At 42.3% G+C, this 26,819-nt stretch overlaps 1 protein-coding gene across 1 annotated transcript; it reads right to left on the bottom strand.

Annotated features, from left to right (window-relative positions):
- Nucleotides 1-10: 10 nt before the first annotated feature.
- Nucleotides 11-26,469, bottom strand: rftn1a (raftlin, lipid raft linker 1a). The gene is made up of 10 exons (XM_067611273.1): nucleotides 25,910-26,469; nucleotides 19,158-19,309; nucleotides 9,536-9,719; nucleotides 7,660-7,768; nucleotides 4,348-5,125; nucleotides 4,045-4,248; nucleotides 2,700-2,809; nucleotides 2,351-2,454; nucleotides 1,786-1,861; nucleotides 11-1,464 (listed from the first exon to the last, which is right to left on the bottom strand). Exons 2-10 carry the CDS (start codon nucleotides 19,303-19,305, stop codon nucleotides 1,036-1,038), a joined length of 2,142 nt encoding a protein of 713 aa, XP_067467374.1. The 5' UTR covers nucleotides 19,306-19,309; nucleotides 25,910-26,469; the 3' UTR covers nucleotides 11-1,035.
- Nucleotides 26,470-26,819: the final 350 nt, after the last annotated feature.

Below are 26,819 nucleotides of genomic sequence, written 5' to 3'. Positions count from 1 at the left end.
TAAACACTTTATTGACCTCTTCTTTTATGTAAAGACTTGCATGTCACACTACTTACACACACACAACACAGGTGGTCCGGGAAATAAGTAATAAATAGCTGATTTCTACTTTACACAATTTCTGAAGAGGAAACTCTTACTCGGTCAATTTACCCAAACTACAAAGAAATATATACTCCCTCCCTCACGTACAGTAGTGGTATCCATCTGAGTTGAAGAGAATTTCATTTTATGATGCTTACAGCTTTGAAAAACGTATAAAAGTCAACAGCTCCATCTCTTAAAGTGTCCCCATTACTCTGGACAATCCACAGAATGCACTTAATTTTTTTTAGGAACCATTTCTTTGGTACCAAGTAGTTCTAATAAAAACTATTCATAGCAAAGGGGCTTATCCACCGTAAACAGGACAAATTCAGGAAAAACGTTGCTGCTGCTACAAAATTCCTTTCACCTCTATTATATTGGGGTGGAAGAAATTTATGACATATCTGAAAAGATGTATTTATTTGTAATTTGGGTGAACTGACCCTTAAATGTAAAGGTAATACATCAACATAACGTACTAGGTACTTTGTTTGCTTTCCCCCTCTTATTTCTATCATAAGTTTTCTTTTTACATATAAAAATACAACAAGCCCAGTGAAATCAATACTCCCTTTTTAACAATCCTATTACAAGAAAGTAGTAAAATACAACAATTGGCAAGAAAATAATACTTAAGGCTCGGGATATAGACTTGCTCTAGGTTGTACTGTTTAGCTTTGTATGGTCTCATTTCATATAACATCAAATACAGTAGCAACACTGACCCGAAGCAGAGAACTGCACAACACTGGTTCCCTACAACCTCACAGACCCCTAACCAGAGCAGATTGAAGCATTAGCAACAGTACGTGATATAGATACAACGTCTGTGTTGTCCACAGAGGAACTAAACATCCAAATCAACAAAACATCCCTTTCAAAAGGCTTTTTTTTTTGGATAAACTAACCAGGTTCCAGCTCCCCATTGCCTATTTTGTGCCCAATGTGTCAACAGACGCCAGAAAACAGCTGCTGTTTGATTCGCTCTTCTGTCTTCACCTCCTCCTTGACCCCTCCGTCATCTCTCTGACACATATCTGTCCATCTCACTGACTTTTCCTGCTTGGACATAAGGATCTTGTCGATGTCAGTTTCCTCTTCCTGGTCTTCAACGGAAGCCCTGCTCCCCGGTAGGAGCAAGAGGCCCTTTTGATGTTGCGCATCCCCTTCGCTCTCCTTACCACCTTCCTGAGGGCTCGCTCCTTCGCTCCTTCCGCTGTCCCAGCTCTTCCTCCCCTCTGCTTCTTCCTCTGCTTTTGTGTTTCTTCTCAACCTGTCCATCTCTGTCTCCATCACGGGGGACCTGTCCTCCATCTCCTCAGGCGTTTCTCCAGTAGAGTTTTTCTTTGCCTTGCTGCGACCCCTGAGGTTCAGCATCTGAAATCAAATAGATGTGTTTGAGACAGTTTTACGCTTTGTGCCGTGTCTTTTTCTCTCTCTCTCTCTCCAGACACCTGACAAACCACAACAAAGCCTCTCTCATTGATGCCTTTTTCCTGTACAGTTTGAGGCAGACTCTCTTCTCTATTATTAGACTTCTCCTGAGTGAGTTTAGGTTTGCTGTACATCCCATATTTAGTAACATGAATTTTTAATGGCACCTTCTGTGACATAAAGTCACGTATCCTAAAGGCACAACAGAAACAAGTGACAGATTTGTTGTAAAAGGTGGAAAAAAAGGGGGGGTGGGGGGCAAACCTTGAAGTCTTTTCTCTTGCGCTGCAAAACGGGCCTCTGAAGGAAAAGGATTTGCTTGGTCGACAAACTCCCGTCACTGCAGAAAAGAAAAGAGCAGCCCTTTAACTACCGTTACCTGTATGTCGGAATCTGAGGAGCTGGCATATCGCTACACGTATTTGAATCCGGTTTCTGTTCGCTGCGGTTCTGTCAAGTGACAGGTTACAAGACACCAGGCAAGTCAGCGGCTGTGTTTTTGTTCGCAGCTCCGACAGAGTTCAAAAGCGGTTTCATGTTGAGATGAGCATATGATCATGATTTGTCAGATCTTGAACCATCTGTCCTGCGTATCTAAGATACACTGTCAGTCTTAATCCCAAAAAGAATGAGGATGGGCAACATCTAGGACAATAGAATAATGACAACAAAGCAGCCTTCATTAAGAAAGCAGTAATTAGTCCTTTACTGTAGGTGATGCTATTCACACTGATTGAATATAAAGAAAAAGCAGAGCACTTGTTAGACTGGTTTAGCAGAGATATGCGTTTATGTTCGACAAAGTGGTACTTAGGATGTAGTTTTGTACCTGTTGGTCTTGACAATTGGTGTGGGTAACACACACATCAGTCTCCATCCATACGGAGCAAGAGATTGGAGCAGTGGGATGTAGTCTGTCTTTACCACCACACCCTGAGTGGGAGAAAGAGCAGAGCACATTACTCACATACTGTACATATACATGATCATACATACATGTAGGCACACTGATATATGTATACACGGGAGGCAGGTAGGCAAACACACACTATTTTTCTTTATCTCCCCTCTTATGTAATATATGATAGAAAACAGCTCAAGCTTTTAGTCACGATGGATTCCTCAAATTGCACATCCTCTCCCAGGTGAAATAGAGTATTAAAGAGTCAAAGACCCACATCTACAACGGTCCACTGCTCAACCACGATAGCATCGTAGGAGGCGTTCGTGGTCTCCTCTGCAGAGCTCTGGAGGATGAACACGCTATCCACAGATGAAACCCCGTTATCTGGAGGAACAGGACAAATTGGACAGCGAGTCAGATAAACAAGAGGATCATGTATGTGATTCAGACAGGAGTTAAAAGCTCGTCTCCACTTGCCAATCTCTCACTGTTGATCCCCCCCTTTCCCTTTGGCTTAAGCCTACTTATTCCACGGGTGACTGAACAGTGACTTATGGTGTAAGCCGTTGACTTCCGGCACATAACTCCATGCATATCATCCATTTCCCAGCAGTGAACCAAGGATCTACAGCTTGAGCAGTTTTTGAAACCAATGAAAATACATGAAGTCTGTAGATAAGCTGAAAAAAATTGACAAATTCATTTGAGAGGAAAAAAATAAATCAAAAATAGAATGAGGACTGTTTTTTTTAAAAAGGCCACCAACTATGAGACGACATACAGTAGATTTTGTGGGTTATGAGTTTGTGCTGTGGTCTTGAGGGAGTTTTAATTGAAGCTGATTGGCTTAGACACCAAAGAGGTTTTTAGCATATACTGCTTAGGGGCTTTGTCAGTTCAGACCGTAATCAGTGTTATTTTCAGTGGATCGCTGCAATTAGTGGATTTGCAAGAAGAGAAGAAATAAATCTGTGCTTTCACATACAGTTCAACTTTAGTGAACTATGTAGCCCTGAAAATTAATTAAAATTTACTGAAATCAGTCAGTGAAGTACTCGATCGATGGAAAGAGCAATTAATTAATCATGTAACTCGTTTATAATCGAGCAAAAATGCCACACACATGCGGTTTCAGCTTCTCCAATGTGAGCATGTTCTGCTTTTCTCTGTTTTATGTAATTATAAACTGAATATGTTTGAGTTTTGGACTGTTGGTAAGACATAACAAGCAATTTGAAGATGTCACCTTGGCTTCTGGGAAACTGGTATTTTTTTTTTGGAATTTTAAGGACTAAATAATTAGTTGATTGATCCAAAAAATAACAGATTGATTAAACAAAACAAGAATGATTGGAGGAGTTATATTAGCTGTGTTGTACAACCTCCAATTACTGTAGTCACTACATCATTGAGCTTTCAGCACCAGCAATTCTGCGAGGACACTAAATGAGTTTCACCTTTGTGATGTGATTGAGCACTAATGCTGCCTAAATTACACCTTTTTTTAAACAGTCACAACTCTCTAACAGCTTTAACTATTTACTATGTCAGACCGCAGGGTAAAAATCACTTTGAAAACGACAATCTTACCAGTTCTTTGCTAAGGCCACGAAACATACCATTATCGTCTCCGAGCTGGAAAAAGCCATCGATGAGGTGAGCGCCGCTGGTGAAATGCTGAGTCATGTGGTCAAGCCAATGTGCATCAACTTCTGTGACTAGCCCTGCCTCCTTTTGTACCCGCAGTGGCACCCTGAGTGAGTAGAACCTCAGAGAGGTGTTCAGCTCTCCTGTGTGGTTGTACAGAGCAAAGAGCTGCATCCCTGCAGGTGCACAAACACAGAAATTGACAGTTAAGACACCAGCATCAGCTTTGTATCATGGTGATTTGTCTGGAAATGAACATGAAACTTGTTACTTACTAGCTTGTGCTGGTGGTGAAGTTGCATTCTTATCTTTCTCTGAATTCTTGAGCCGCATATGGTTGTTGTTGTTGTGTGTCGTCACTCTGCTTTGCCCGTCTGCACAGGTGGAGTTGGACTTTTTCTCACGGTTACGATCCAGTTCTGGAGAGCTGAGCCAGCTGTCTGAGCCTGAATCTCGTCTTTCTCTCCGATTTGGAAGTTTAAAATGCTTCTCTGTGGATTCTTTGAGATCTGGCGGACTATGGTCATGCCGTCTGATTGTTCCTGCCGTTTCTGGAGTACTGGGACACAGCTGGTTCCCCTGGTTCTCTACTGGGTTTTGATTTGAACACCACTGAACTGCATCCTCACCGACTTTTCTGTGATCTTGAGGTTGGTTTGTTGATTCAAGTGGCTCTCTGAGGCTGATGTGTGAGGTTTGAATTTGTTCATTAGATTCCTCTGTGTTGATCTCTGATGACTGGATGGGTTTCAGAGGGTTGAAGTCTGGTTCTCTGGGCAGCGAAGGCCTGTGGTCCTGTGTATCTCCAACACTTTCACGATCTAACTCTTGAGGTTCAAAGTGGGGACGGTCAGCCTCTACATCACTATGGTGCGGTTCTGTGGGATCTGTCGGGCTGGTGTTGGAGCTGAAGGGGTGTCGATGTATGGGGGAAGGGCTGGAGTGCAGGGAGGATAAATCCTCAGGGTCCCAGCTCCCCATAAAGCAGGGTGCTCCTCCTGGCTGTTGGAGAAAGCCCACAAACATCACCCCTTGCTCCGCTACATCCTGGATCTGTACGGGTAACATAAAAACACACACAATGTTATCATCTATACACACACAAAACTCTATTAAAATCAAATTTGAGTGACACATATGTATAAAAGACAGAACCATAAATGAATTTGCAGTCTCTTCTACATGATTCAGACAAACAAAGCCTCATTTACACAAACAAAGGCTGACGTACACAGAGGAGAAATCCTGCAAAATAACAACCTACCTAATCATCTGCAAAGATCAAATATTCAAATGACAAAAGGACCTCATTATCTCCACGCATCCGAGTGTGTACACATATGTGTGTGACTGCGTGTGTGTTGTGTCGCTCCCTCTCATGGAGCTCTAGTGGTTAATTGTCAGTTGATATTTGGGCTGACAGTTTTAGACAGGCTCGACGGGGAGAGAAATCAGATTGCAAACTACCAACAGAACAATAATGAGACACATCTTCCCCTATTACCCACTACTTTTGACACTTCACTCATCCATGCACATGCATGAATCACGTATATAAACAGTCTCTCTATTACCACCCAACACACTTATGATTACACACACACTCAGATAAAACTGGGTGACTACATCCAGAGACAGATTGAGAGTGGGTGAGCTGGCGAAAAATAAAAGTATAGAATGGTGCGCGCACACACACACACACACACACACACACAGACAGCATCCTGTCAGTCTGTCTGGCCAGTACAGCTCCTGGGTTCTTATCTCGAACTCTCTGGCAGCTTGTGATCTGATTGGTTATTCATGTCACGCTGCCGGAGCCTATCACATTATACTCAGTGATGTGCATTTCCATCCAATCAGGTTTCCCTTTGTGCTCTCTGGGTGTTCAGATGCAAATCTATTCAATAGAGCACATTTTCATTTCCCCATTGTTGGACTGTTGGCGAATTCATGAGCGGAGAGACTAAAAGTGAGTTTTACAGCTGATAAATGCCAGTGACAGCGCCGTAGTTGGCAGGGTATCTTAGGGTTAAGTCTCGCCAGTTTATCATTCATTATATACTGTAGCTCCTCCCTTTGTTTCTCAGTTAGTCACAGGAGATGCAACTAGTGGGAATCCAGTAAGTCCATCTATTTTTATGAGTCATTTCAGTCCAACACATAACAACTGGACTTGATTCTTGCTTGGCTCCTTTCACGATTAATAGTTGAAATCCTTCCAGTCAGGTAAATTTGCAATATTTGAAATGGAAAACCATTAATTAAATTTGCTCCATTTGAACTGGAGAAGCTCTGCATGTCAGGACCGGAGGCAGGGTTACCATATGGCACAGACAGGCAATTATAGGCAGTTGCCTGTAGCCTTTTGAGCCCCATAATGTTTCCTTCACTGTCACAGCAGTGCAGCGCCAACATGAAACACACACACACACAAAACACACACAGTGCAACAAGTACAGAAACAAAGATGGGGGTAGTGGCTGATTCAACATCAAATGCTTTTGTTAATTTGACTGAAATTAACAAAAGCAGGGAGAAAAGTCCTTAATTTTGGATTCCTAGAATAGATAAGAAAGAAAAGAGGGAAAAAAAAGGTCTTTGCAATGATTTAATTAAATTCTTGCATTTGCCATTAGGACTGAACATTATCACTCATTCTATTAAATGGATTATGCCACCTTGGTGCAGTACAGTGTGCATACATGCACGTATACGATTAGGATAGACAATCCAAATCAATCAAATCCAGCAGCTGTGAGGTATTTTTCAAGTGGGACTGAAAAACAAAAGAAGGCGGGAATACACAATTTTCATTAAGAGTTACATAATTCTTTAAAATGACTGATGAAGTCACTTAATTAGTCCTTCTGAGGTAAAAGATATGTAGACAACCTGCCTGTAGTCTGTGATCTCCTGTTCCTCCCTCTAGATCTGTACATGGCTGTAAAACATAACATACTCAAAAACATGCTAAATATTTGTCTTAGCCCTGCTGTCTTCTTTAAACTGACTGAGAAGCACTCAGTGCCCTTCAGCTCAGATAGCATTCATGTTTTCAGTTGAAGGTTTTTCCTTGAAACTATTATGGCAATGTTAAGCCCTCCACCCTGTGTAGAGGCCTCATCACTAAAGCTGTAGTGCATTTTTTTCTTTGCACAAGATCTCTCTCTCTCTCTTTTTTTTTTTTTTTTTTTTTTTTTTTTTTTTAAATCAACCCTGGAAATTACAGTCTGATGGGCTGATTTTTTTCTGTTCTTTTTTTCATGTTCTTTTTGCTGACCTCCATTGGTTCAACATTGCAGCAGCGATATAGAAGTGTACTCCAGGGTTTGCAGTACACTGTGACATCACTCTTGGTTGGGGTTATAGGTGAAAAAGAGCGTCTGAACATCTGATCACAAAGAGGTAAACACATGAAACTTTCAACCAGAGAGAGCAGTAAAACTCATTTTTTTCAGCCGTTACTTTCTAAGAAACTTTGTAACTTTCTTGATCGCATGGATGGCAAAACACACAAAAAAAGAACAAAGAACATTATTCTCATCCCAAGCATCAGACATCACAATATTTAGGGTTGAACTCACTCTTTTGACATAGCTCTGGATCACCTCTGGGTCAGCCACTTGATGACCTGCCACACATACATCTGTCTCCAGACGATGTCTTGCCCATCTCAGTTGGCTTTTCTCTGAACTATGGGGGTGAGAAATGACAGAATTGAAATGTTCAGTATAAACCATAAATCATGTGTCATTTAGTTCAGTTCAATTCTAATCTTGTGAGCCAGAAAACGACATGACATTACCCTGGACTGTTTCCTTTAGGTTAGTTTCCTTTTCATTATCACCAGAGCAGTTTCATCACACAGTAACATTACAGTTTAAATGAGCCCTGGCTCTATAGGTTCTGGCAGACAGATGTACTTATTGGGCCAGAATGATCACAGAAGAAACATAATGTCAATTCTGGTACAGGGTGAATTTTCCATTTTAGGAGAGCACACACATTCACCACAATCACAATAGACTTATTAGACAGAAAAAGGGACTGAATTTCCTCTGCTCCTACTGCAAGAACACGATCATAAAAGGAGTATTCAGATACGCCTCTTCAGATTTGGATTGAGGTCAGCGGGAAGGCCGTTGTAATATCTTGTGCTCTGAGGCGCGAGTGACATTCTCAGCTAGATTTGAAACAGTTGATCTGTCAGATTTTTTTCTTTCATTTTTTTTTTTTTTAGGGTTTTTGATGAAAGGGGACGGCGGTGATGGGGAGATAAAAGGCGGAGTAAAGAGGACGAAGGGGGGCGAGGAGGACAAAAGAAACAGGGGCGACGGCCATCACTGAAGAAAGCAGATGAAAGGATGGAGAGATGGTTTCTCTCTTTCAGCATGCCGTTCCCCTCTGGCGAGCGCTGATGATGCAATCAGCCGTCTCCACGGTGACAGGTGCCAGGAAGCAGCAGGACCACTTGGCAGGAGGGGCATCAAAGGAGCAGCCCGGCACCTGCCTGTGCTCTAGAGTGTGTGTGTGTGTGTGTTTATACGGTACGCTACTCCATGAATTCACATTAAAATAGCACGCAGAACACATGAAACTGTAGACTAAGCAAAACAACAACTTAAATTGCGAAGAATATTTAGTTAAACTACTACTAATAGAAAATAAACTATTACATGGAACTTCTGGATGGAAAAACACACTTTTTTTGAGACTACAAGCAGCAAAACTAGGAGAAAATAGGAATAACGGACATCGTTCATGCCTCTAATAGAAATGGAGCTACACCAACAGGACTGCATGAATGATGCAATTGTTGCTGTTATCATTTAATGTTGCAAATCTCTTGCCAATAAAGATTTAAGTGAAAAATTGTGCACGTGTACTACTTTATGATGTCGAGACAGTGTATACGTTGAAACATTACATGTTAGGATGTCTCTGCATGTGTGTATATGATTTCTGTTTGGAGCATTATGCATTAACCTTCACGCTGAGATGCGGACTATAAAGCAAAAGGTTACATCAGCTTACATGCTGTACCAGAGGTGAGAGTGGTAAAAGTTTGAGAATAACGCTCTGCTCACATGTGGTGGTGAATAGTGCAGGGTTTCATGTCACCAAAGTATAACTGGGTCACAGAGGAGATAATTGCAGAGTATACGGAGTAGTGACACAGTACAGTATGTTATCATGTACAGTCAAAAAGTGAAAGAATTGGGACAGTGAGCTAAAGTTAGACATGTTTCATGGCTGACTCATCTGCAATTAACTTCACATCAACAGATGAAGGTGAAGTGCAGAATCTTGCTTGTGATAATGGGGTTCATTGGCTTCCATGTCAAAAACAGTCAAGTCGCCTCTACTGGCCAACTATTCCTCAAATCTGGCTGCAATTTCATCATCACATTCATCGTCAACAGTGATGCTGAAAAGTGGGGGTGTGTTCAGTTTGCGTACCTTGGCGTCTCTCGGACCAGCACGGCCCGGTGGAGCTGCCGCTGGATGTGCGCGTGGCGAGGGCCGCAGGGATGGACGAACGGATGGACGGCAACCAGGACAAAACCCTGCGCGTAGAGTTCCCTGACCTGAACAGGTAGCTCTCTGACCGAGGAGAGACAAAGCACCGATGACACTGGCACCTCTGGAGGGAGAGCAGGTGAGAGAAAAAAAAAAAAACAAGGTTAGAAGTGGTAAAGACAAGGAATGACAGGTTTCAAAAAGAGACAGGGGAAAGTAGTGGAGACACATTTGGGAGCGAATAACAAGCTGGAACAAAGAGGAAGAAAAAGGGACAAAGGGTGTGAAGGAACAAAGACAGAGAGCATGTTTCATTATGATAATTCCCACTGAGCAACAACACATGGCATCTTCACGCTAAATCTGAAACTAATTACACCAGAACTATTAGCCTCTGTCTGTCCTCACTGTCACCGACACAGTCTGGCTTTTAGAAAACACACACACACACACACACACACACACACACATGCAGAGACACAAAAGCAAAGGCATACACTTTTTGAACACACACACCCATATCACAAATATAGACTGAACAAATTTTCACCTAAACTAACAGAGACAGTTGAATAAAATGCGCACACATGCATCAAAAGGTTTGAAAGACAATGCTATTACATTGCCTGTTTGGGCGTGTGGCATTAGCAGCAATCGCTAACGCAGAGCCGGCTCCCTTATTACCAAACACAATAGAAAGAAAACTCCTTCACTTCAGTGGAAATGGTTAGTGGAGCTTATCGTATGGAAGCAAACTGTCATGGCAAATCCACGGGGGGGGGGACGCGCAGTGTTTGTGAGAACCGCCCTCTCGAGGTCGATGCATTGTAGTAAGGCCCTCTCTCTCTGCTCACGGGCTTTTAAGGGAAGACGTGTGTGTGTGTGTGTGTGTTTCTGTCTCGCTGAGTGAAGCCAGGTGTGTGAGAGAGAGGAGCATGGAAAAAAAAAAAGAAAGAGATGAGAGAAGTAAAGAAAAAGGGAGACAGAAAGAGAGAGGCTGTTAGCAGAGTGGGGTCTGAGAGAGAGAGAGAGAGAGAGAGAGAGAGAGAGAGATGAGGCTGTCTGTGCCTGAATGCTTGTCATCCTTTCCCATTCAATCTCATTTGCATGGGTCTGGAGAAGAGAAAATAACCTGAATAAATTAACTAGAAACACACACACACACACACACACGCACAGGAAAAAAAAAAAAGATGTGCAAGCCATCTCATTTTCAATTTGTTCTCCATCATCTGGCGTGTTCACACATACCCTGACACACACACACACACACACACACACACACACACACACACACACACACACACACACGAGAAACTGGCCAACATGCATGGCTATACGCACACCAACACACACACACTCTTATCTCAGTTAAACAATGGGAGAAAAACTCCCTGAGAAAACCCGACCATCACATCATCTTGGCATAACTGCTTGAAACCACTAGAGCCTTTCATCAACCAAATACTTAAACGGGTGTCTGTGGGGACTTATCAAAAGCAGTACAGTGATAATAGTAATAACAGCTGGAGACTTTGGGATCGGGGGGGGGGGATAACAACGATCCTGTCACCGTAAACAGTCATTAGCAGTCATTAGCTCTGCACGGCTGGCACTCATCCACCGACGAGACGCAGTCAAGGCATCGCAGCAGCTAATTCAGGCAAAGCAAGGCATACAGAAGTTATTAGGGTGTTATGCAGCGCTTTAGGCCGGGAAGCGACTTCATTTATACTGTCTGCCACTGTGGGATTTAAAGAGAGGCTGCAATTCCGTTCCAGAATGGGAACATGGGAACAGCTCAGGGCAGAAAAGATGGGTTTTATAGTGCCAGTTAGTGAGGGTAGGGAGGTGTGGTGTTAAGAGTGTGATTGTGCAAAAAGACTGGGAGCATGTATGTTTAAGAGAGTTGGAGATGTGTGTGTTTCTGTATGAAACTGTATGTGAAACTACAAGTGTGTTTTTTTTGAGTTTGTGGGTCAGAGAAGAAAAAAAGAGAAGGACGATTGGAAGTAAATGTGTGTGTGTGATGTACATAAGAGTGGCAACATTTGCATACATGTGTGCACAAGTCTTAGTGAGACACAGACATAATGGAAACAAGAAGCAGCCAAGCGGCTGATCCCTGCTCCCTGCTGTCTTTGACCACATGATTTGGAGCTCAATGCTCTAAAGACAGTGGAGATGGTTGTGGATTACAGAAGGAACACATCCCAAACCGCCCCCTTCACCCTGTGTGACTCCCCAGTCGACACTGTGGAGTCATTCCGCTTCCTGGGAACCATCACCAGCCAGGATCTCAAGTTGGAGCAGAACATCAGCGGCCTCACCAAGAAGGCTCAGCAGAGGATGCACTTCCTGTGGCAGCTGAAGAAATTCAACCTGCCAAAGTCAATGATGATGCACTTCTACACTGCCATCATTGAGTACATCCTCACCTCCTCTATCACCATCTGGTACGCTGCTGCAACTGCCAAGGACAAGAGCAGACTGCTGCGTATTATCCGCTGTGCTGAAAAGGTGATCGGATGCAATCTGCCGTCCCTCCAGGACCTGCACGCCTCCAGGACACTGAGGCGAACAGGAAAGAACGTAACGGACGCCTCCAACCCCAAACATAAACTTTTTCGAACGCTCCCCTCCAGCAAGAGACTGCGGTCTGTCAAGACCAAAACATCCACAACACCACAAGAACAGCTTCTTCCCATCTGCAGCCAGACACGAACTCTATCCTCCCCATTGACATCACATGTTATATTAACAAAACACCCCACAATCTCGCATTTGCACATCTGTGATCTTTGATCCTGTATGGCGTGCTACATTAACATAACTTGTATTATTATTATTATAAAGCACACTGAATATTCTGTCTACTCCTGCTCAACATCTTGTACTTTCATCTCATTCTCTTTTATTTAATATTCAAAATTTAAACCTGTACCAGCTCCTGTAACATAAAATATATTTTACATTTTTCTTTTAGTGTAAATTCTTTATTTATATTATAATTATTTATATAATTTTGCATGTATTTTGACTGTTACGCACCACAGCAACACCAAGGCAAAATCCTTGTATGTGCAAACCTGCTTGGCAATAAACCTGATTCTGATGACAGCTGCTGCGTGTTGCAAGCGACGCCTCACTTTTTGACCCTGGATTTCGCAAGTTGTATCGGGAGTGTGAGAGTCATCCACTTCCAGTAGCCGCTTGAAAGGCCTTATTAATTCCTTGTACAAATCCCCGAATTTCTGTGGGTGACTGTAAAGCATATTTTGTGGTGTATGTGTGCCACAATACCTCGGAAAGTGTGTATGGGCCATCTTTGTGCCTGTGTTGAGTGTGTGCGCCTGAGAAAAATAAGAGTTTGCACTAAGCCTGCTAGGTGATGCATGAGGATTACTACTCACAGCCACCCTCAAGGCTTATCCCTCTGCTTGCTGGAGGTTCACGTTTATTTAAATAGCCTTCTAATGACTTGCAGAGGTTTTAGACAAGGATATGTGCCAAAACAGTGACTATAAAATAATCAGCTTCCTGGAGCCAGGAGCTCCCCACTGTTTGGGGAATGCAGCCGCAGGCTACGACAGTTGTTGGTCAGCATCTGAGCTTTGTCAAATGGGGTCTGATCTCCTCAGAGCGCTGGCTTTACAGGGAATGTCTGAGAAAGAGCGCCGGGTTCATAAAAATGGCTGACAAGTACAAGCAGGAGAAAAAAGGTTTGCTGTGGTGAGAACACAGCGTGGCACTTAAGGCGCATACACTACCATGTACTTGTGATGCTGTGAATTCTAGGCTGGCTCACTTTTGACACATAGCAACTCTCTGCTATCTTTGCTGGCATTCGCTCCAGGCTTTTTGCCAGTAAGACTGAAACGACATGAAAAAAAATGATCCAGAAAAACGCATTTTGAACAATCTCTCATAAAAAAAATGTTCATTTTTTACCTGAGTGCAGATCTCGCAAATTGATGGATTTGTGCTTCGCCTGCTCTCTGAGCCAAATACATCACACACAGATTCTGCAGAGATATATCATGTAAGGCAGAAGAAATATATCACTCTTTGTCCACAGAGGAGGCTATATCCATCATTACATTCAGGTGTACATCACATATACACACAAACATACAATATACGTATATAAGCACTGCAGAAATCTAAACATATACCTCTGATCATAATAAACTTGCCTACAGGTACAGCTACAATAGCACTGCAAACAACCACACATACACACACACACATACACAGCTGAGCATTAGCCACGTTGTAAGTTTTAATGAGCCGAGTGGGTCTCCGTCTCTGCAGGGCGGCAGAAAGTCATCAGCAGAGTTCAGCTCCTCGCTGTCTGCTCCAGAGACCAGCGTTAGTCACACAGCATCGCACCTAACTTACTTCATCACACATCCTCTGATTCCTGACTCCCGCTCGCTCATTCTCACACCTCTAACTCTCCTTTCTCTTGACTTCTCCTCCCTTCGCTCTCCAGACGCTATTCCCGCTCCAGACCTGACTAACGCTCGCTGTATTTCTCGTTTCATGCGCTGTTCAATTCTCTCACCCTCTGTTCTCGTTACACATCCTTGACTTTATTCTCCCTCCTTTTTACTTTGCTTTTTTTTTTTCTCTACTTCTTTTTCTCCCACCCCGCCTGCCTTTCTCTGTTCGTGTTCTTCGCTCTTTCCATTTCTTCTGCTCATTATCTGCACAGCTTTGGCACAAAGGAAGCTGGGTTAAAATGTCACACCTGGCTGTTTCATTTCATACTCTACATTTATGCTGACATGTCAAGGTAACCAATCCATGTTACAACAGGATAATGAAGATCATGGCACTTTTTGTAAGGTGGGTGACATCTTAAAGGGAAACTTTGGAATTTTTCAACCTGGACTCTATTTTCCCACCATTTTATGTCTAAAGGACTAATGGGGACAACAATTTTTGAAATTGGTCCAGTGTTGAGCGAGAGCACTTCAGCCAGCAGCCACGAAACGGACTGCAATGTAATCCTTTGGGGTAATAGCTCCCTGTCAATGTACATCCACTAAAACTGCTTGGTTTTACCACCGACATGCTCAGATTGTTATAGGTGTCGCTTGATCCAGTCTGTTTGTTATTGTGTCTAATCAAGTCTCGCTCACAGAGAAGTCTCACTCTGAAATCTCGCGAGAGTTGTTGAAATCTGAACATGTCAGTGGCAAAAACAAGCACTTTTAGCGGACATACATTGACGGGGCATTATTGCCCCAAAGGATTAAGCGGCTGACGTGCTCTCGCTCAATACTGGACCAATTTCAAAAAGTGTTGTCCCCATTAATCACTTGGGAAAATAGGTTAAAAATCCCGAAGTTTCCCTTTAAGGCACAGCAGATGGGTGCTCAGAGAGGTTAGTAGAATAACACATTAGTGTCAGGCCATAAGATGTGATTGAAATAACCTGTAAACAAATAAATGTTTCATGTGTGACCTGCAGGCCAAATATCTAAAAGCCAAGTATCTGAAACATTGAACATACAACATACCTCACCCTCCCTGGATTCACAACCGGGTCACTGTGACCCAGTGAGAGAGAGAGTTGGGCTTAGTCACACGGAAATATTTTTCAGCCCAAGCCCCGCTGGAGTTAGAGCAGAGATCATAAAACAAAAGCAGACACCATATTATCAGCCATATTATGTCTCGTGAGTTTCATCAGTTGTCAAAGGTCAAGTTAGAAACCACATTGCACTCCTCTTCAGCTAGAACATTCAGCTCATCTCTGAGAACACTACTTAGTTTAATAAACAGCCATCCAGCCGCACACATCTCAGAGGGGCACCAGGAAAGATATTTGTTTTTCATTACTGTGTAGGAGTCGTCAAGTCACGCTGGCAGGGAAATAATATTATTAATGGAAGCCAAATTGAATTAAAGCATGGATTTGACCGTGCGGTTTCCTCAATGTCATGGACTGACATACAGATTCCTCTATCGGCCTCCTACATACACACATGGACACACACACAAACACAAATAAATCCCTTTGCTGGGAATGAGGTCTCTCAATCTCCACAAACAATCAGATAATCCTTCAGGAATCCTTCACTTCTCTTGGTCTCTCTATCACAAATGGAGAGGGAGAGAGGCAAGCATACACCCACTCACAACCACACACACACACACACACACACAAAATCAATTCATAGTAGCTGTGTTTACCCTAAAATAGAGTATACCAATCTTAAGCAGCTCAGGTGGCATCAGTGAGTTTACCATATAAATGACCTGCCTGTCTGTTGAAAGATAACACTAACTCCGTTGCCTAAGTGCTATAAAGTGTTTTGTGTGAGTGTGAATGAGCAGCCATGGCTGCTTGTATGAACACTTGTGTGTGGTCTTTCTGTATCTATATGTGTGTACTGCAGTCCATGCGATTACACAATTTATCTGCTACCGCCTTTAGCGACGAGAAAGACGAGCAACCTTAATGTCTATTGTCTGTTTTGGTCACCACAACCATTTCAGGTTGCCAGATCTCTCTCTCGTTTCCAGCCAACACTACAACCTAACCCATTTGCCAAACATATCAGGGCTGGCTGAAAATGAAGACGACTGGCAACCAGACCATTGCCACTTGGCAGTGGTGTTGTGCCTGCTGTCTGTTACAGTGTTGCATTGGAAACTCCTCTAAAGTGTGAGCTTCTTGCACCTGTTTCAGCTTGTTGGGTGATGGAGTGCATGGCGGGGGCTTGTAGAAACATTAAGCCATGAGGAGAAGAGGTGATTTTTTTTATATCTGTTTTCTCCTCCTCGCCTCTCTTTTCCCTCCCTTCTATCACTCTGCAGTCCAAACCACCAACACAATGGCAGAATTAGTATTTTTAGAAACCAGATGCCTCTGGAGGATTCTCATCAAACATTCTCAAGACGCTGCGAGCATGCACGCTCACAAACACACACCCACACATTATCAGACACACAATTTTTTTTCATATTAACAAACAGATGCACACAAATACAGACATACTTCCCAAGACAGCGTGCAACAACCCACATCAGCTTTAGTATATTGTCATTGTGCGAGGGAGAGGCAGGGGGAAGTTGGAGGGCATGGCTACAGTGTGCACAATATAGCTGAATCTGAGAATTAGAGAACTCTTTGAACTCCCTGCAACAGGAGCTGCACACAGACACAACTTCAGCTTATAAGCCACATTTCACCCTCAAGATACTTACTGTATGAAAAAAAAAAATCAGTTTGGCAGAGTTGCTGACCTAAACATTTCATTTAACTGGTTAAAGTTGGAATAGCAACTGTGGCTATTTTATGAGGTGGAACACGCACAAACACTGCAGCCAGAGTTCAGGATGACAGAGGAACAGCAAACGTTAGTACCGCATGTACTTGAAAAAGAACAAGGCAAAATGTAAAAAGAATTTTCTTTGAAATGCTTTGGCTTATGACCAAATGTGAAGACATATCCCTTGAAGCCTGTTTCCCCCCACCCTCCAGACTGGAACTGGGACAAATGTGATTTAGATCTGAATGAAGCCTGCCTGCTGCATCTGATGGCCAAGATTTGTTCTGGTGTCTGGAATCACCTCTTTCGCTCATTCATTCCCTGTTCCCTACAGTAGATCATAAACACTCAGTGAGGTGAGGGGGGTGACTTTAGACACAATCATCATCTTTGTCATCTCAGGGGCTAAGAAGAAGCACTGCATTTATTTGTTGGTTTCATTTTACCAAGGAGGTTAACATCAATCAATCCTACAGATGAGGGGGAAAAATAATAGGATTTTAAAAAGAATTGGATCGTATTTTGGTCAAATTTGACCATATTTTGAGATAAACCTGCATTGAGTGATTTTTTTGGCCAGTTGGGGGCAGCGCAACAGACTCTAATCACAACATTTGGTGGATATGGCGAACATGCAAGCAAACAGTTGCTTTTTCACAAATCGAGCAGACACGGAGCAACATTAGTGTCCATTTCAAGTCATGTTTCTGGCTACCTGGTGAATGTCAGTACAATATTCAATCTCCTTCTAGCTCTGTTTTGGTCTCCACCAACTCCTGAGGGAAATATGTTGCTCTTTAGCTGCTAAATACTCCACTTTGTTCACCAGCTAGCTGCTAACTTTGTCTACCCTTTGATGAAGGGCAGGTAGTGTTCAGTGCTTTATCAGAACTTTTCACTGAAAACTGCCACTGGAATTAAGAGGCATGAGAGCAGTGACACTACACCAAAACAGTAAAGTTACAGACTGTGAAACCAAAACAATGAGACACAAAGCTCTGTAGAGCTGAAGGGGACTGAAGAGTTGGGTGATAAATATCACTTCAAGTGAACCCTTTAACGTTACACATTGTCATTTCATCAGTTGTTAATATAAGCAGTGTGTGGGATTTAGTGGCATCATACAGATTGCAACCAAGTAAATACCCCTCCCCCCTCCCCTTCCAACCGTGTAGGAGAACCTACACAAAACTTGTGAAAAATGCAAAGGCTGAAAATTGATGAGTTGAATTTTCTGTTGGAGATCTCTCAGTCAACTGAGATTCTTCAAGTCGGGTAATCATTTTCTTTTTTTTGGTCAGTCAGTACATTACAGTAACAGGATAAAACAGAAGCTTACAAAAATGCACAGCGATAATATTTGCAAGTGTTTAATTTGTTTATTTCATTAATATTTAATTTCATTTGTTAATTTATTCTTGTTTAGATGTATTTATTAGTTTTTATGTTTAAAGAGAAATAAAGAAATAAGTCTATCCTGCTGAAGAAAAGATGTTAATTATTTCATAGTGGGCAATGCCGTGAATTTATTTAAAACTGCTTCATTTGTTTATTTGTTAACACGTTGTTCTTAATGTTTAAGTTGAAAAAAAAAGGCTATAAAAGCTTGATTTAAACAGAAATACATGTGTGCTATCTGTCTCATTATTCCAACAGATCCATATGGTAGCATGACGTTACATGTCAGCAATTCAAAAAGGTCACAATTCAAATCTTGCATCATACGCAGCTGTCTTTTATTGATTTTTAAATGCTCACAAATATGTTCCCATGACTCTGTTTGACTACGTTAATGTGGTCGAAATCATCACTGAAACTCATCCCGATGGATTTTCTGATTGCCAGATAGTCTATATGGGAAAAAAAGAGGAACAAATAGTCCAATCTTTGTATTGAACAGCCAAATCCAATTTGACAGACAAAATTCTGAGTCAAGTACAACCTTAGATTATTTTTCATAGACGGTAGAATTTTGACATCTTGGAGGTATAACAACCAACACTGGTGACGTTTGAACTGAAATTAACAAACTGCTTCACCAGCTGGATCATCATCACTATAATTGGTGTCCATCATTAATAGAGAAGTGCTAGATACATAAACATGCACCACATGACTATTTCAAGTATGCAAATGTGGGAGAAGTCAAGTCACATAATGTCTCACTGGGTTTCACAGGCCCACGGAGAATATGTACAATATTTACAATGTTAAGTGCTCACAAATAGCTGTTTTTACAGAGATGGTTGACAATACATTGGCAATCTTATTCATACCTTCTTTCCCCAACAGAAAATCCAGAAAGTGGTAAGTGTACGCCACGCCCACTTTAGTCTCCACCTGAGGCCGTCGGAGGGTGGAGTAGATATTGCCTGGGCTTCGCCTCTCTTCTGCCTTCCGCAACTTAGGGAGCCTACACCCCATATCTCTGTGATAGAGAAGAGAAGCGTTAAAAATATGGCAGATTAAAAGCAAAAAACACCAGAGGTGCTAACAAAGACTGGAGTGGGAGACATGGAATTGATAGAGTTTCTAAATATACAGAATACATTAACACTTCCAGTGTGAGAGTCACAAGCCTAAATGCTACTGCTCAGGTGTGAGCTCGAGCTGTGGGAAATAATGTGTGTATCCTGCACATACACACTAAAATAATACTGAAATATGAAAGTGTCAGCCATTACCTGCTTGGTGGGCTGTGATACGGGCATCTCTTAATCAAATGCGGCTGATTGGGAGCGACATGTTTGATCAGAACGAATTAAAGCAGAAATGAGACTGATTTCCTGCCCTGTCTGGCAGAGCGACATGAGACTAGATAGACACAAAGAGGAGAGCTGAGATGTTAAGCATGTTGTACTGCTTACCAATTTATATGTTGATCCAAGGATAGCCTTGAAGCACAAAGAAATGTGTTATTTTAAGACTTTCTCAGATTATGCGAGGACCATTGGATGCCCTAAAAAACAGGCGATCGGAAACACAATTTGGAGAGAGCTTGAAATTTCATTTCAAATTCCTCCCCTCCTGAATTTCAACAGGCAATTTAGACCCAAAGATTTGACTTTCATTAAAAGAAAAAAAAAGGAGAGTGAGGGGGCTTTTGAGACAAATGATGTTAGATGGAAAATACAGGAATGACAAATGGGTGAAAGGTGTAAAAAGAGAGGACCTATGAGGGGTAAAGGACAAGAAAAAAAGGGTGTGGCCAAATATTGTCAAGCTAATCTGATGTGACAGCATCGCTCCCCTCAAACCATCACCACAGTTACGCTTAATATTCCCGTCTGCCACGGCTTGTAAGAGCCACATGGTGAGGTGCGCATCTGCATGTGTGTGTGTGTGTGTGCATATGTCTTTCCCAAAGGCAGGTCTATATCTGTATCTCAGTATCTGTTAAGAGAGCATGGAGAATGACACAGTAACTCCCATTGGGGCAAGTGCACGGACATTAACTCGGCTAACGATCCTAACAGACTACATTAAGCTCGGTGTGTGTTAGTATATGTGTGTGTTTGGTGACTTGCAGCTTTGATTGCATAGTACATGCGTTCCCGAAAGGTCAGAAAGTTGCAAAAGGAAGCGTCTTCGACACATGTTCATACCTCATCTGTCTTGAGACAGTACGCTCTGTCATTCTGAATCACCCTAAGAACAAGCAATTAAGACTCATTATTCTTTCGATACAATGTGCTCTTTCATAATGAGGACAAACGAGGAGAGATGGCGAGATGACGCTTTTGGAAAAGGACAACTCCCTTCTTTCTATTGGTACAATGGCGTTGATTAGTCTTACAGTCATCCATTCATTTTTTCCATTGTCTCGTTTTTGTGTCTGCCTGATTGCAAGAATTCCCACCCTTCCCTCTGTCATTACTGGTTAATCCTGACTTTTACTTTCACTCCATTCTTCCAATTTCACAACTTCTTACTCCTCAAATCCCTTCTCCAAACATTTCTCTCTCCATTTTGTTCCTTCATTCATCGCTGTGGCGCCGTCCATTCCTACCCTCCTCAATCCTGCCTGTCAGTACATTACGTTACATTCTGCACACCCTTTTTCTGTCCTCTGGCCATGCATCTCTCCGTCCATTCAGTCCATCTGTCTGGTGGCTGAGTAAGTTTCCGCAGCAGAAGTGCTCCCCTGCTGAGCCTGTTAAGTCCTATAAACTATTACAATGTTTCCAGCCAGCTAGACAGCGAGCCAACCAAGTGGGTCCTGGCTTATTACTAAGTTAGAGCATGCAGATCCACTCCCAAACATTTCCCTCTGGGGCTGCTCTTTAATGCGCTCTGTCTGCTACAGGGACAAAAGCAGGTTAATGTGGGGATGTTTAGCAGGCTGCCTCTTGTGGTTTTGAGGGTAGGTAGAAGGGTAAAGCATAGGATGGAGAAAGAAAAGGATAATGAGGATGACTCTGACAATGAGTAAATAAAGAGAGGTCTATAGGGAAAGACAAAAATGTCAACTGTGACAATTCAGCAAATTATCTTTATTTTAAAGAATCATGTTCTTCATTTCTTGTGCTTATTCTACTTCATGCATTATGCAGTGCTAAAAAGTCATAACAATTTGGAATAATTTGTATAATATTTTGCTAGTGGCAGTTGGTTTTATTGCACTCAAAACATGATTGGTTCTAGTCATGACTAGCCTCCAGCTCTGCTGTTTGATCCATCATCTTTTTCATTGTGCACTGACAGTTCTGTTTGAAAACAAAGGCGATGCTATAACAGATGAACTCTGTAAGGATTAGAAACAGATCTCTGTAATTGGACACAACGGCGAATGAAAAACCAAGGTTGCAGTAGCGGAGAAACTTCACTGAGTTAAAGACTCTAGGCCTTTTTGCTACATATGAGGCCTTTTTCTCTACATGTTGACTTCAAACAGAATCTCTCATTTGCTCTCACACAAACACACAGGCAGAAACAGCAAAAAAAAAAAACATCCATTAAACTGGGAGAGACAGGAGAGAAAGACAGATAAAAGGAGTGAAAAAGAGAGAAGGGAGAGAAGAGAAAGACAGACAGGGAGTAGCAGAGGGCTTCTCATTAGACAATCTCTTGTAACGGAGAGTTTTGAAATGACAGCGGATTTACGCGAGAGCATAATCCGTCTGCGCTGTGCCACTGCTCTGCTACCTCCCGTGCCACTCAGGGGGGGATGCCTGCTTTCCAAGAAGCGCTATTCATCCACTGCAGAGGGAGAGCTAGAGAGGGGCTGCGGTAAATTCACAGTTAATATAGATAGAACCACCAGGGAGACTCTCCAACAGTGCCAGTGTTAAAATTCACATTTTCTCTCTTCTCTCTCATCTCTTCTTACCAAACCTCTCATCATGGGTACCAAAAATAAACACACCATAAAGAGTACATTTATGGTCATTTTCAGTTAAACTAACTTACAAAAATGTTTTATTAGCTACCTCGACGACTGTCATTGACTGCCAAAAATGACCTGTGTTAGCATAATACACTAACAAGAATCTAATGTGCCTTGCAAAAAAAAAATTAAAATGGATTTTATTAGGGTTGTATGTAATGGACCAACACAAAATAGTCCATAAAGTGTGAGGGGAGGTATTACATGGATTTCTAAATTATTTACAAGTAAAAATCTGAATCTGCTGTAAAACCCGTAACTATGATCAGGTGCAACCAATTGCCTTCAGAAGACACATAATTAGTTACATAGAGTCCACCTGTGTGCAATTTAATCTCAATGTAAATACACCTGTTCTGTGCAGGCCTCAGAGTTTGTTAGACAACATTACAAAACAAACAGCATCATGAAGACAAAGCAGCTCACCAAAAAGGTCAGGGATAAAGTTGTGGAGTATAGTTGTGAAGTGCAAAGCAGGGTTAGGTTATAAAAAAAATAGCCTAAGCTTTGAATATCTCACAGAGAACAATTAAATCCATCATTAGAAAATGGAAAGAATATGGCACAATGAAGAAAGAAAAGAAGAAAAGGCCGTCCAGCTAAACTAATGGACCTGGCAAGGAGAGCGTTAATCAGAGAATCAACCAAGAGACCAATGGTAACTCTGGAGGAGCTGGTAAGGTCCACAGCTCAGGTGTGAGAATCTGTCCACAGGGCAACTATTAGTTGTGCATTCCATGAATCTGGCCTTTATGGAAGTGATGAAAAAAAAAAGAACTTAAGAAATCCCGTTTGGAGTTTGCCGAAAGCCATATGGGAGAAGGTACTCTGGTCAGATGAGACCAAAATTTAACTTTTTGGCCCTGGTGCAAAACATTATGTGTGACGGAAACCCAACGCTGCACATCACCCTGAGCTCAAAATCCCCACAGTGAAACATGGTGGTGGCAGCATCATGCTGCGGGGATGCTTTTCATCAGCAGGTACTGCAAAATTGGTCAGGATTGAGGGCAAGATGGATGGAGCCAAATACAGGGTAATTCTTGAAGAAAACCTGTTTCAGTCTGCAAGAGACTTGAGACTGGAGCGGAGGTTCACCTTCCAGCAGCACAATGACCCTAAACATACAGCCAGAGCTACACCGGAATGGTTTAAGGCAAAGAATGTTATTGTCTTAGAAAGGCCCAGTCAAAGCCCAGACCTCAATCCAATTGAGAATCTGTGGCGAGACTTGAAAACTGCTGGTCAGAGACAGTGTCCATCCAATCTGACAAGAAGAATGGGCAAAGATTGCAGTCTCTAGATGCGCAAAACTGGTAAAGACATACCCCAAAAGACTTGCCACTGTAATTGTAGTGTAATTCTAGTATTGATATAGTCCACCACTGTGCTGACTACCTACATGTAATCCTGATATATGATTTTAACCTGTAAACCAATCAAATATTAGTCTAGCATGTTAGTATACTAACATTTGGCAGTTAGCACTAAACAGTACAACTGAGGGTGTTGGGAATTTGCAGATATTTGATCATAAACTAAATAACATTTGACCTGATGACGGCGTTATAAGGAAGTTTCAAGGGCACCAAAGTTATTACAATTCATCCTGAGGGAAACATAAATGTCTGTGCCAATTTTATGCTAGTTCACAGCTGCTTCCCATTGTGGAAGTCTTCAACTTGTCTATTTTTACTTATATTACCTCATAATACATTATTGCTTACATACAGGCCTACGAGTAAGTAGGTCTCCGCAACAACAGTATTCCCCAATTATGTTAAGTTTATGTTCCATAACAACACTAAGTGTTGATTTGGGAAGTTGTGTGATGTTGAACAAAAAGTACGTTTGTGGAGGTCAGAGGGAATAGGCATAAAAGCACTTGCCTTTATGACATTCTCAAACTAACAGCAGGGGTGTTTTTATTATTTAACCATTACCACAATCTTTCCCTAACCAAGTAGTTTTTAGAGTTCTAATTTTATCCATAGCCTGGAGTGAGCTGTTATCAGCAAATAAAACTGTTTCTGCTGGCGTCCAGTCTCCTTCATTACCGCACTTTCCTTGGAAGAAATATTTCCTATTATACTACTACAAGTTTGCAATTTGTGGTGTCCTGACATTTCGTGACTCTGAATTAAGTCACTTTTTATAGTTATGTGGTTGTTTGACAACAAAAACACACAGGCCTGTCAATGTTAACAGTTGCATTATTATTAACATGTTGGCTTCTAGTTGTGTGTATTTCACTGAATCTCAAAATAAAAAAGGTGACAGACTGAATCCTAGGGAGTGGGCTTCCTTCCCCCCTATGTCACTGGCTTGGAAATGCACGCTTCTTTTTCCATCCAAGAATGGGGGGATGCTGTTGATGGGGAAAGAGAGGGGAGTGGAAGAAAAGAATGAAGAGAGAGAGAGGAGACAGAGAGAAGGAGGGGGCAATGGAGACGGATAGAAAAAAAGAGAAAGACAGACACAGCGCAGACTGGGAGCATGTCAAGTTGCCTGGAGAGAGGTGTGATTCCCCCAAGCAACAATGTAGTCACCTCAAACGGTGTTTTAATGAGGCTGCATGGGGAGGATAAAAAAAAAAAATATGACATTGATTTATTGGTCTGTCATGCAGCTTCTTGCATAGCCTGTTTTGCTGTAAAAAGAAGAGTTTATAAACAAAGAAAGACTGTTCAGACTGGGGCATCAATTCACTCACACACACACACACAAAAAAACCCTGATGTATGCTCATAAGATTCCTGGCTGCATCATTTAACATTTTTTGACTCTTTCTAAGGAGAAAGAATAACTGATAACTAGCCTACTGTTTGCATGACCAGTATGATAAACTGGATGTCACTCACAGCTAATGAGTGCTCTTTCAAATAGATTTCCAGCTATATGGTGAGCGCCCATACATGACCATGTAACTAATTGATGCCCCGTGCATTTTGTGGGCGCAGCCTAGCTTGAAATTACATGTTTTCAGTTTCCCTTTCCCCCCCCCTGTTTGGTGCGCTCAACCTCAACACACACACACACACAAACACACACACACACACACATACACACACACACTCCTCTACAAGCTCCACAACACGTGGCTAGCTGGTGCTGCCTGTTAACGGCGGTAGTTTAGTGAACGGGAAATGATACATGACAGGTCGCTTACGCACCAAATCTTTCTCGCTTTGACACGCACGCACGCATACACACTTACTCGCGCGCGCTTCCCCCCCTTCCCCCCCTCGTCCATCTGCGCTCGGCACATTTACGCATATCTTGAGTTCACTTCAACCTGTGACAGCGAGCAGAGGGGTTTATTCATTTCGTTCCGCCACGATTACAAATGGCACTCATCAACACACAAATCAAAAGACGGGCTTTGCTGTTGTATGATGTTTCCATGAGTCCTGATCTTAATTTCTGGAGAGCACGTTCCCCCATTTATGACGTTCAACTATAAGTTTTTTCAAAGCTGTCTAAAATGTAATATTGCGCAGTAAGAGACAATGATGTTATTTGGGAATATTAAAATTAGTTTTGGTTACTCATAGCGCCTCTAAACATGTGATGCAAAAAAAAACAAAAAATAAAGTAGACGTGAAACTGGTTCTTTGCATAATTTAATGAAGTTAAACTCACCAGTCAAGTCGTTCCCAGTTTGCGCGGAGTGTTTGCCGGACTGAAAGCTTCCTCTCTCTCTCTGTGTGTGTGTCTCTCTGGAGTCTGTCGAGGTGCGTCTCTCCTCTCTTTCTAATGTCTTTACTGTCTGTCCCCGTCACAGCTGCTGGAATGAGACACACAGCGGCTCATACACTGCGACCCAGTGGGAAGAAAACATGAATCCTCCATTTAGAAACTACAACTGACTGCTGCTGAATCTCACGGGTAGCTTCTGATGAACACTCCGTCCACCTCTCTCTCTCTCTCTGTCACCAGTGTGAGGAGGAGGAGAAGCAAAGAGAGGGCGGTTTACACTCATCCTCACTCGCTGCTCTCCAGGTTGGATACACTGGAACACTTTGGGAAAAGATTATGAAGCCTATTGTAGACCCCTTTTTTTTTTTTTTTTGGAGATAACAACCATAGTGATAGTAATATTTCCTAAAGGATGTGAAAACAGGAGCACTCATAAAGTAGGATAAAGTACCATGGAGAATAAGCTCACTGTTGACAATAAGCTGTATTAGCTCATTAGGGAAGATATTAATATTTATAATACTTACAATGTTTCCAGGTGTTTTGTCCCAGTAGTACAAGTACAGGTTGTACAAAGGTTACTGAGGTTAGCTGGAGGTGTTGTGTGTCTCCTTTGGAAAATTCATATTTCATAAAGCTATCCAGACTTATCCATAATTCACAAACGTCTGACTGGGGTGGTAGGTGGGTGGGGCTGGTGGGTGGTCACGGGCTGGACAGGACACCCTGGGGAGCCCAGTAACACCACCAGACTGTGACAAAAACAAAACGCTCTGTGACCAAAAAGATGATGGGCTTGTTGCCAGGACAGACAGGCAATCCAACCCTGACTGGAAACCAACAGCCGACTGAC

The sequence above is a fragment of the Thunnus thynnus genome, chromosome 15, assembly GCF_963924715.1.
Source record: "Thunnus thynnus chromosome 15, fThuThy2.1, whole genome shotgun sequence".
Lineage (NCBI taxonomy): Eukaryota > Metazoa > Chordata > Actinopteri > Scombriformes > Scombridae > Thunnus > Thunnus thynnus.
This window is presented reverse-complemented; position numbering and strand designations above follow the sequence as displayed.

What these genes read in the sequence shown, in the direction of transcription:
- rftn1a (XM_067611273.1), bottom strand. Translation starts at nt 19,305, where the DNA reads ATGGGGTGTAGGCTCCCTAAGTTGCGGAAGGCAGAAGAGAGGCGAAGC. An exon ending in CTGGTCCGAGAGACGCCAAG is followed by an intron (nt 7,769 to 9,535) that starts GTACGCAAACTG and finishes TCACCCCCATAG; the next exon opens with TTCAGAGAAAAGCCAACTGA. An exon ending in CCAGCTCGGAGACGATAATG is followed by an intron (nt 2,810 to 4,044) that starts GTATGTTTCGTG and finishes CTGTTCCTCCAG; the next exon opens with ATAACGGGGTTTCATCTGTG.